The sequence below is a fragment of the Orycteropus afer genome, unplaced genomic scaffold, assembly GCF_000298275.1.
Source record: "Orycteropus afer afer isolate SDZICR_OR568_19922 unplaced genomic scaffold, OryAfe1.0 scaffold00205, whole genome shotgun sequence".
In the NCBI taxonomy this organism is placed as follows: domain Eukaryota; kingdom Metazoa; phylum Chordata; class Mammalia; order Tubulidentata; family Orycteropodidae; genus Orycteropus; species Orycteropus afer.
The window spans coordinates 2,294,584-2,306,233 of record NW_006921792.1 but is presented as its reverse complement, the minus strand read 5'-3'; the positions used below and the strand labels follow the sequence as shown (position 1 = coordinate 2,306,233).

The 11,650-nt window shown below is 38.9% G+C and overlaps 1 protein-coding gene across 1 annotated transcript in view; it reads right to left on the bottom strand.

Annotated features, from left to right (window-relative positions):
- Positions 1-11,650, bottom strand: part of TEK (TEK receptor tyrosine kinase) — a 157,419-nt gene that overhangs the window by 68,045 nt on the left and 77,724 nt on the right. The window contains exon 3 of the mRNA XM_007948136.2: positions 7,219-7,530. Coding sequence (XP_007946327.2) covers positions 7,219-7,530 — 312 coding nt within the window. The remainder of the gene's footprint in view (positions 1-7,218; positions 7,531-11,650) is intronic.

The window sequence follows — 11,650 nt, the reverse complement described above, 5'->3', positions numbered from 1 at the left end:
AATTTTGGAAGAAAATACAAGAACAATATGACAAAATAAATGAAAAATTAGAAATGATTCTAAATCTACAGATAGAAATCCAGAAGATTAATAGTAAATTGTCAGAAATAGATAACACATTGAAATGGCAAAGAAGTAGAATTGATGCAATGGAATACAGAATTAATGAGATTGAAGACAAATACCTGAATACTTCTTTGGAAAGGGATTAATCAGAAAAACAATCAAAACAAAATGAAGAAAGCCAAAGGTTCATGTGGGATACCATCAAAAGGAATAACCTATGTGTAATTAGAATTTCAGAACAGGAAGAGAAAAATAAAACCACTGAGAAAATTGTCCAAGGTTTGTTGGAAGAGAACTTCCCTGATATGATGAAAGGTAAGAATATATCCATTCAGATATTGAACAAACCCAAACAGGATAGACTCCAAAAGAAAATCGCCAAGACATATCATCATCAAACTCAACAAAATCAAAGACAAAGAAAGAATCCTGAAAGCAGCATGGGAAAAACAAAAAGTTACTTACAAAGAACAACCAGTAAGAATCAGCTCTGATTTCTCAGCAAATCCACTCAGTGGCACCATGGAAAAAAGACCCGGTGATCTGCTTCTGTAAAGATTATAGGCAAGAAAACCCAATGGAGGAATTCTACTCTGTAACACATAGGGGCTGCCATGAGTCAGAATCAACTTGATGACATCAGGTGTTTTTTGTGTTTAATAGTTCTCAGTAGATATGCTCTAAAACTAAATTAAATAATAATGTACATCAAGTTCTTAGGGGAGTATTTCAAACCCAACACACTGCCATTGAGTCGGCTCCAACTCATAGTGACCCTTCCTTGGGTTTCCGAGGCAATATCACTATGGAAGTAGATTGCCCAACCTTCCTTCCAAGGAGTGGCTGGTGGGTTTGAACCACCAGCTTTCTGGTTAGCAGTCAAATGCCTTAGGAGTATCAGGCACATAAATGCTCAGGAAATGTTAACCACTGTTTATAGTTGCACCCCCAGTGTGTGGCACAAATGGAGACTCAAGAATACTTGGGGAATGAAAGGATAAATGAATGGATGTGATTTCAAGTTTTCTGATTTCCTCTATGCTTTCAATATGTTCATTTGTGTTACTTCAATACAAATGGCTCCTCTCTATCAGGATTTCACAAATCATGCAGGGATTTTGATGTTCTTAAAATAAAGTTTTTTCTCAAATGAAAATGGGGTGGGGGAAATAGTTCCTCTGATGGAATGTTCTGAAACAGATATTTGGATCTGAAAATAATCTGAACTTCATTTACAACTTCCTCCCCAAAAATGACATTGTCACTGAGGTTTGATGAAACTGCTTTTGACTGTTTTGGATGATACCATTGATAAAAAACTATTTGGACATTTGGGGTATGTGAGCCAATTTAAGCTGTGTTTTGGCACAGCCCAAATGGATTTTCCACTTCCTTCCCAGATGCTCTAGTCAGCAGCAAGCAGGAATATACTGATGTTTATCCTATCCTGCTGTATCCCTGGGCAGGCGCTTCTGAGTTCCCATGGTGCTTTACTTAGAAATAAGCAGAGATATGAAGGCATATCTTTGGTGGTTTTCATGATTCACCCTGAAGGATATCATTTTCTTCACACCACATTTTAGTCACTGGATGGTCAGCAAAAGAAACAGAACCAGTTCAAGAGCCTGAGATGTTATTGGTAAAATACAGGAAAGAACATACTATCTATTTTTCTATTTTATAAAAATCTCCAAAATTACATTAATAAATAATATTAAAAATTTCCACATTGAATGGTAATATTAATACTCCCACTGAAATATGACTTACTCCTAGACACTCTAATAATAACATTTACTGCAAGTCAGATATTGTTGGTGACCATCAAGTGAAATGTTTTATTTGATCCTCAAATGTATATGATAAAACCTCTATCCCCACTTTTATTTTCAAATGAGGAAGCTATTATTTTGGTTAAGTAGCTTATCCTGGGTCATGCCATTCAGTTGCTGAGCTGGGCTCAAGCCTGTGTCTGATTGAGTTCAACTCCCACAACTCTACTCTGTACGCTGAGCTGTTATTTATGGTTTCAAGTGTAGCACAATGGTTGGCATCAAATCATTTACAACCTGCTATGGTTCTTATTATGTACCTTATTCTGCAATGTATCACTTTGCACAATCTTTCAGGAACACATCTATTGTTTAATTCAAATCTTAGTTTAAACACACTCATAAAGAACTGGCTTTCATATTATCTCATTTAAAACTTATGAAAGAACTTTTTCTATATCTCTATTTAAAAAATAGATAAAGAAAAATAAGACTACTTGTTGTTGTGTGCCACCAAGTTGATTCCAACTCATAATGACCTTATAAGACAGAGTAGAACTTCCTCCAAAGGTTTTCTAGGCTGTAACCTTTATGGGAGCAGATTACCAGGTCTTTGCTCCTATGGAGCCATTGGTGAGTTGGAACCACCCACCCTTCTGTTAGCAGCTGAGTGCTTAACCATTGCCCCACCAAGGCTCCACAATAAGATAACTAAGCCTACTGCCACTGAGTCAATTCTGACTCATAGCAACCCTATAGCACAGAGTAGAACCGCCCCATAGGGTTTCAAGGGCTGTGATCTTTGTGGAAGCAGACTGCCGCATCTTTCTCTAAGTGGCTGTTGGGTTCAAACTGCCAATGCTTTTGTTAGCTGCCAAGCGGTTAAACACTATGCCACCAAGGCTCCTAATAGAACAACTAGGTTAAGTAAAAGGAGCCCTGGTGACTCGATGGTTAAGAGCTTGGCTACTAACCCAAATGTCTACAGTTTGATCCCACCTGGCCATCTGCTTCCATAAAAATTACAGTCTAGCAACTTCTGCCCAAATCAAAATTTAAAATAAAATAAAAATTATAGCCTAGGAAACCCTATGAGGAAGTTCTACTTTGTACTATAGGGTCACTGTGAGTTGAAATCAATTCCACAGCACAAAGTAATAACTTGCCTAAGGCTACATGGCTAGGAAGTTGTAAAAGAAAAATTAAAACTCGGGAGTACAGGTCTAAAAGTCATCTTCTCTCTACTGTAGCTTTTGCCTGACTTGTCATTTGACTGCATTTAAACTATCTTTACCTGTGATAATCTGGAATCTTGGTTTGAATGGGCCACTACAGTTGATTTTTACCTGTCTGTGTTCTGGTTCAATATGTTCTACATGTTCTTCTTTATACAATGTTGAAGTGGATCCCAAGATCAACTTGTGCTTCACATTTCACTCCTGTGAAACTACTGGGGCACAACCCTCAGATCATCTTCACTCAGAAGGTAGAAACATCAGCAGAGGGACATTATTCTTCTATAAATCAAATCCCAAATGACACATGTGAAAAATAATAGCACTGTCTTTTCAGCCATGCTAGCTTTGGCACACCTCACATCCCTTTGTTCAACCTCTCTTCCCTCACTGGAGAGCTACATTCCTGGGAATTTCTATTATGCGCTTTTCCCACTCACCCTGGTGTCATTTAAAGGTGAACATTATAGTTTTGCTAAGAAAATCTTTTCCTTCACTTGTAATAAATAGTGATTTTATCACTTTTGACTTTAAAATGAGCTTGTTGCCCTCAAATCCTTTAGTTACTACTGCCATTAGCAATGGGAGCTCTGGTAGTGTAGTGCCTAAGGCACTTGACTGCTCACCAGGAGGCTGGCGGTTCAAACCCACCAGCCACTCCTGGGAAGGAAGGTTGGGCATTCCACTTCCTTAGTGATACTGGCTCAGAAACCCAAGGAGGGGTCACTATGAGTCAGGTCCGACTCGACAGCACATAATAACAACAACAACAACACCATTAGCAATAGGAGCTCTGGTGGCATAGTGCCTAAGGCATTTGACTGCTAACCAAAAGGCTGGCAGTTCAAACCCACCAGCCACTCTTCAGAAGGAAGGTTGGGCAATCTACTTCCGTGGAGATATCACTTTGGAAAGCCAAGGAGGGGTCTCTATGATTTGGATCTGACTGGACAGCAGTGTGTACCTGCGTGCGTACCCTTAGCAAATTCAAATAGATGTTTTCAGGTGGACTCCAGTAAGGTACTGAATCTACACCTTTGCAATTCAAAGTGTGGTCCATGACCCAGCAGCATCATATCATTTGGGACTTTGTTAGAAATACAGAATCTCAGGATTATCCTCCAACCCCTACTCACTCTAAAATCAGAGTCTGCATATAGCAAGACCCCCAGGGGATTTGGCAGCACATTCAACTTTTGAGAAGTATTGATCTAGAAATCTGCAGATCCTTGTCTGCCAATCAGAGAAATGTGTCAAAGTGTATTACTTATATGAATCATTCTGATAATTAAAAATCAAGCTTCTGAAGAGCTTATAAGATTATTATATCCTGAAATGACAAAGTCTCAGTCCATAGCCTGCTGTGGTTATGACGATGTTAATTTAGAAAGGATTCTCTCATTTTAGGTATCATCAACCCAGAGAAATTGGCTGATGGGTGAGAGGCTAGATCATTCCAGTGGGAAGAATTCATCTCTGCTGGATCTCTGTGCCTTCCTTCCAACAGGTAGCAACAAGAGCTCCAGAAGTCAGCCTGCTTGTCCAGGTCTGGGGCCTTGAGGCAGAATAGAATCATTGAATAAAGTTTGCAGCAATGGCTCCTCCTCTCACTATAAGAGAGAAAAATTGGTGGGCTGGCCTAAGATTTAGCTTAGAGTGAAGAAACTAAAACCTTCATACACTGCTGGTAGGAATGTAAATTGGTGCAACCGCTTTGGAAAACAGTCTGGCAGTTTCTCAAATGATTAAACAGAGAGTTACCATATGGCCAAGCAATTCCAGTACTAGACACATGCTCAACAATAATGTAAACATTTGTCCTCTCAAAAATGTATACAAAAATGTTTATAGCAGTATTATTCATAATAGCTAGAAGGTGGGAACAGCCCAAATGCCCATCAGCTGAAGAATGAATAAGCAAAATGTGACATATCCGTACAATAGAATATTATTCGGCCATAAAAAAAATGAAGTACTGATACATGTCACAACATGAATCAGGCTAGAAAGCACTATGCTAAATAAAAAAAAGCCAGTCACAAAAGATATTATAATATATAATCTCATCCTTATTAAATGTCCAAAATAAGGAAATCTATAGCAACAGAAAGTAGATTAGTAGTTGCTTAGGCATGGGGAAAATAAGAGGATGGCAAATGATTACTACACTGTAAGGGGTTTCTTTTCCAGGTGGATAAAACATTTTAAATTAACTCTGGTGATAGTTGCACATATCTGTGAATAAGTTAAAAGCCACTGAATTATACATTACAAATAGGTGAACTGTATGGTATGTGAATTACATCTCAGTAACAATGTGAAAAACAAAAAAGATATAGCCTCAGACCCATATCTATTTTGTGAGATTAGCTCCATCCCATCAGTGCCTTGAGGGTGGCAGCAGTTTCTAAATATTGCTCCTGCCTCAGAAGAGGCTCTCAAAATCCTCCTTGGAAACTGATGTTCTGTAAGCTGGGCCCGGGCACCCTACCACTAACATTGAATCATGGTCTTTACTCTAGTGGGTAGACTGCAAAAATGGCTCAAATTACTCATCCTTCTCTCTACTGATACTCTGCCATTTAACTTTGTAGTGCCCTACCCCTCTGATTCTAGGCTCAGCCATTGGACTTGCTTTGGAAAATAAAAGGAGGCAAAAGTGATAGTGTGCAAATCTGAGGGTAAGTATCAAGAGGCCTTGTGTGATTTCATTTGTTCTCTTGAATCTCTCCCATCTGCATGAGAACTTACCTAGGTTAGTCTGCTGAAGGAACATGAGCCAAGTTGCTCTAGTCACCCCAGCTAAGGCCAGACTAATAAACCTACAATCAGCCAACCCCAAGACACGTGAAAAAATCCAGCCAGGATCAACAATGCCACTTAGTCAACCCAGTTGTCTCAGACTCATACTTATTTTGAAGGCCACTGTGGTTGGTGATGTGTTATGCAGCATACTTGTAGCAATAGATAACTGATACTTGTGGTGTAGTAAATTACTTAGTGTGGCTTTTCTACCCATAAGTCTTTGTAAACTCTGAGGTGGAATTTGCCATGAGCAACTGAGGAGCTCCTGATTGCTAAAGTTATCCACGTGGGGTATTTCTGTTGAGTAGTGACACAAAGCAAGTTTGCTCTCTCTCAGGTGCTTAAAATTTTGATATTATGATTGGTTAGTTTGGCCACTCTGCCAGGCCCAAAAGAGGCCTCCTAGAGATAGAAGAGATCTCTCTGACTGCTGGCTGAGAAAGACGTGCTGCTGAGAGAAATATGTTCCTGAGAGACACATGCTGCTGAGAAAGAGACACACATTACTGGGAAAGTGGCTGAGAGAGACTATTGGCTGAGAGACAGCAAGCTGAGAGAGACTGAGCCTTTTTCCTGAACTTGAATTGTAGCCTTGTGCTTCCCTAATAAACCCCATAATCTGTGAGTTCTGTGTGGCCACTGCAGTGAATTATCAAACCCAGCAAAAAGGTAGGGAGTGCTGCGGAAGGAACGGTTGGTGTCAGGGTTGCTGAAAGGGCTGGAGAGAGGCAGCATGTCTGGCCTTGCAGGAATAGGCCTTGGGCTACTGATGGTGATTCTGTCTTCCTCTTGTGGGGTTAGAGGAGGTCAGAAGATGTGGCCTCCCTGCCCCTTTGGCAATACATAAGTAAACAAGTCAGTTGAGTTATTGATAAACGTTACCATTTTCAAATTTTTTATTTCTACCATAATTTTTCCCTGAAAGCATTGACTTCTGTTAAAAGAACTTAGGGGATAGCAAAATAAAGAAATAACAAGTGAAAAATCAATAAGAAACTCAAAACAGCCCATTGTGTTTAGTTTGACAATCCTCATTGCTGCAATTTCCACATTACATACATGTAATATAGTTAGATTTCCCAAGAGGCCATGGATTATTTCTAGAACACCATGAAATACTGTTATATTTCATTTCATACCAGACACAATGTCACTAGTTCATGGTCTCTTTTATCTCTAACATTCTGTGTACTAGAGACAGTGATGTTCAGAGTTAGACAAGACTTTAAGCCCCACACTCAAACTGCTCATACCCAGCCTCTGAGTGAGCAGCAGCCAAGATGAACAGTGTACATGTGTGTCTCATGGGCCTCACTCCCCATAACTTAGGAGTGTATTACCTTGTTGGCGCATCTTCATAGTCCGTATTCTTATTGCCTCTCCTCGAACTCGTCCTTCACAGAAGTAAGCACCATTGATTTTACTAGCCTTTTCTCTCTTCCAAACAACTTTTTTAGCCCATTCTCTGGTCACATCTTGAGTAACTTCCAGTGGATCCTGGTGCTGGTTCATCAAGGCTTCAAAGTCCCTGCCTATAGTGATGGGCTCATGGGGGTGCCACCCTGAGGCAATGCAGGTGAGAGATGTTTCAGCATCAGACACAAGAGGTAGGGAATTGATCAAGATCAGGTCCATGGCACCTTCCACCATTCCTAAAAGGAAAGAGGGAGTATGAAGTATGATGAAGGTTATTAACTCAGACACATAAGACAAATTGTGTGTTTACAAAGCCTTGTCTAAAAATAGTTGTGTGATCAGTCTTGTTAAATGCTAAAATCATTCAAATCACTTCCATAGGATAAGACCCAAAACCTTTACCATGATATCAAGACCCTTCATCACCTAAACCCTACTAACATTTCCTTTTCCACTCCACTCTCTGGCTGCCATGAACTATTAATTATTCTTAGTCCCCAAAACAAGACATGAACTGTATATTTCAACACACTATAGTGCCTGAGACATAGCTAGGTATTCAGTAAGTACCTGTTGAATTAAGATAAATTAAATTTATGATATGGTATACATTGCCACTATATGGTATTCTAAAGAAGTATATAAACCATGTGCACTGTATGCTAACTTTAGATTTATTAATATCATAATATATGGTTGGTTGGTTTGGTTGGTATGTGCCGTTGAGTCAGACCCGACTCATAGCGACCTCTCCTTGGGTTTCCGAGGCAGTATCACTATGGAAGTAGATTGCTCTATCTTCCTTCTGAGGAGTGGCTGGTGGGTTTGAACCGCCAGCCTTCTGGTTAGCAGTCAAGTGCCTTAGGCACTGTGCTACCAGACCTCCCATGGAAATAAAATTTTTGATATCTTAATTATCGATTAATTTCCCAATTCCATATTAAATTCCACAAGGTAAGAGAAGGACAGTACCTAAGTGAAGTCTGCATTTCCCTCTGAGCCTCATTTGCATCATCTTTAAAATAAGCCTAATAAAATCTGTTTTGCAGGATTCATGTAAAGATTAAATACATAACTTGCCAAACACTGTGTCTGCCACATATTGGATATTCAGTGATTATGATGTAATTTCTTTTTATTTCTTGGACACATAATCTCAAACCCCACTGCTTTCCTGAATATAAAAAGTCCTATCTGCTCTGTAAAACATTCCATAAATCATGAAGAAAATAATTTAAGAGAAATATTAAAATAATTAAGATAAATTATTTTATGTTCACTGTATTTTCTCTCTCTCCCTCCTCTTCTTTTTTTCAACTCAAAATTTCTAATATGGGACAAATGGAATCTTTGCCTATTCTCTCTTCTCTTTAAATGTGGAAGTCTCTGAGATGGAGAATGTTCTCTGACTTCAGTGGTGGTTGGTTCTCATGTCTACAAAAAATGCTTAGGATATGAGATAGGTCAAGTATATTGGGCAGTAAAGACGAAACCAGACTCTTGCAGACACTATTGTAAAATTAAAGGATCCAAGTAAGCTACATATTATTGTGTTTATTACCCATTAAATTCTCCCAACAACCCTGTAAGGCATACACAACTATCTCAATTTTAAAGATGAGGATGCGTAGGTTCAAAAAGGTTCCATGGCTTACTCTATGTTCTATAGCTATGGAAGACAGAGCTGGAATGACTCTATGTTCCACAGCTATGGAAGACAGAGCAATGGAAGACAGAGCTGACATTCAAATTCTCACTGGTCTTTCATCCCCTTTCTTACCTCACAGCCTTTGTACATGCGGTTCCTCTGTCTGGAAAGCTCTTCTCTACTCTGTGTGGCCAACTCCTGCTTATCCTTTGGATCTTAAGTTAAGTACCACTTCCTCATAGAGGGCTTCTCTGTCTGCTCTATCTACAATACCTACACACTCTCATCCTCTGATTCATCTTCTTGCTTATTTCCTCCATAAAAATTATCATGATTTGTGATTATTTTATTTACTCTCTCTTTTCCTAATGGTAAGTTCAGTAGAGACTAGGACTAAGGCTGTTTTGTTGACACTGATTTATATAGGAACATCCTGCCTTTCACAGCTTTTTGGCATACAGAGAATTTAATAAGTATTTTTTGGGGGTGGCTGGATCAATGGATGGATGGATCAATGGACAAATACAATTCCAGATCTACCTAATTCAAGTCTACCCATCCACTTAGCTGCCTTTCCTAGAATAATGAGGTTAAAAATGAAAATGCTCTCCTGAGTTGCAACTGACCTCCTTGAAAGTATTTAAAAACTTTGGGGTTGCTATTGAATTCATAGCAGAAAAATCAAATGTTATAGTTTGTACAAAATGCCATAGGAAAATGATCCAAATGCTGAGAGCATTTGGAGTTAACTGGTATTCATTTACCAGACCAGTTTTGAATACTTACTTATGCCAAGCATTTTACATTGCATAAAGTCCTCATACAATTTGTTTTTAACACTTATTACCAATGTTTACTGCATACAGTGATATTTTGAGGATTATCTTACTACAAGTTGAATCTTTATCTGATTAAACAGGAAGAAAAATTTCAATGTCAAGTTTTAATTTAAGCAGAGTTAGGGTTGCTTTTTATTGTGATGCTAACTCAATACTTGGGAGAAAAAAACTTACTTAGAATAGTTTCCCAACCTAGCCCTGAAGTATCTAACTTGCTTCTATCCTAATCAGGAACTTTAAGAGAGAGTGTAGAGGTTAGTATCAGAAAAGATTATCAAGAGAGAATGAGCTATGAAATCTAGCAATGGAATTTTAGTCTCCAAAAATAAGACCAGAGCACAGCTTCCCTTCCAGGTGCATCTCCAACCCTGCCTCTGAGTGAACACCACTTCATCACCCACACTCACTCAACCCAGGCATGTTTCCAGAGAGGGTCATCAAAAGGAAGGAAACACTGTAATTCTTTCAGCTCCATTCTATCAAGCCCATTTTTAGGGCGAGTTGAGTGAATTGTCAAAACTAATGGATCAGTTCTGAAATCATGACAACGGCCATGGTTTATTTAATGACTTTAGGAAATAATCGAAAAGGCAGTTGATTTAGAAAGACAACCACTGTAAATTGGTCTGTAAATTGTTTCTAGGTATGAATCTGGTTTCTTTGTCCTCTTGTTCCTCCCATCTATCTCCCTTTACACTCAGTGATGGAAAGGGAGTCTGCACTTGACTACACTTTGCTGCCTTATTCAGCATGCCAGTTGTAAGATGCCATCTTCCACCAGTGAGCTCTCTTGCCTTATGTAACACCACTTACAATAGAAATATCAGAAGGGTCATGTATGTGAGCTTTGGATATGGGAAGAAATATTACCAGGTTCCTAGAATGGATCTTAAAATTCATCTCCTTAGTTTTGTTAAAATAATAATCCATATTTTTATTTGCTTATATATGCCTAAAGAATTTCTAGAAGGTGACACAAGAAACTAAAAACGGGTTTGACCTATCAGTGGAGAACTGGAAGACTTTTCACGGTATTCTTATTTATACCAGCTTTTGAACCACTTGAATATTACTAAGTACATAAAAATTAAGCTTAAAAAATTATAAGTTATTGCCCTTCCCTTAAAAAGGAATATTTGAGAGGGAACCAAGAGCCAAGGAAATACATATGTCTCTTATCATGAATTCCTATACCCCTCCAAATCTTGTGGGATTACATCCAAGTAATGCATTTTCTCTTCTTCTCTTCTTTGGACTAATAACAGAAAATGTGATGTCACCCTCAATGCTGAAGAAGAAGATGGGTTAAAACAAAAGAAAAAGGAGAAGGAAGATGGCCAAACTTAACCTTTCCAAGAGGATGGAAGAACGGAGGCTCTAATGCAGTAGAGAAAACTGAGGCCTCATCTTCCTGCTACTGACACTGTGAAAGGCAAGGCATCGTGGCTATGCCACTCAAGAAATCTGTTATCTGAGGCATTTTCCTGAGAATAATTGACAACTGACATATCCTATCTGAGTTCTTGCTGATATCCATCCCTGGGTCTTATATTTATTCTATAACACTAACCACTCCAAGTCATGCTGAGGACTGGTATTGAGTAATTTCATCACAACTGTAGTTGCTGTTCAGTATAGCCATGTGCAGTGTAGTAAATTACTTAGTATGGCTTTTCTACCCATAAGTCATTGTAAATTCAGTGGTGGAATGAGCAACTGAGGAGCTCCTGATGGTAAATGTTATCTACCTGGGTTATTTCTGTTGGGCGTGGCACAATGCAGTTATGGGAGCATACTTTTATGCTCACTCTCAGGTGCTTAGAATTCTGTTGTTATGATTGGTTGGTGTGGCCACTCTGCCAAGCTCAA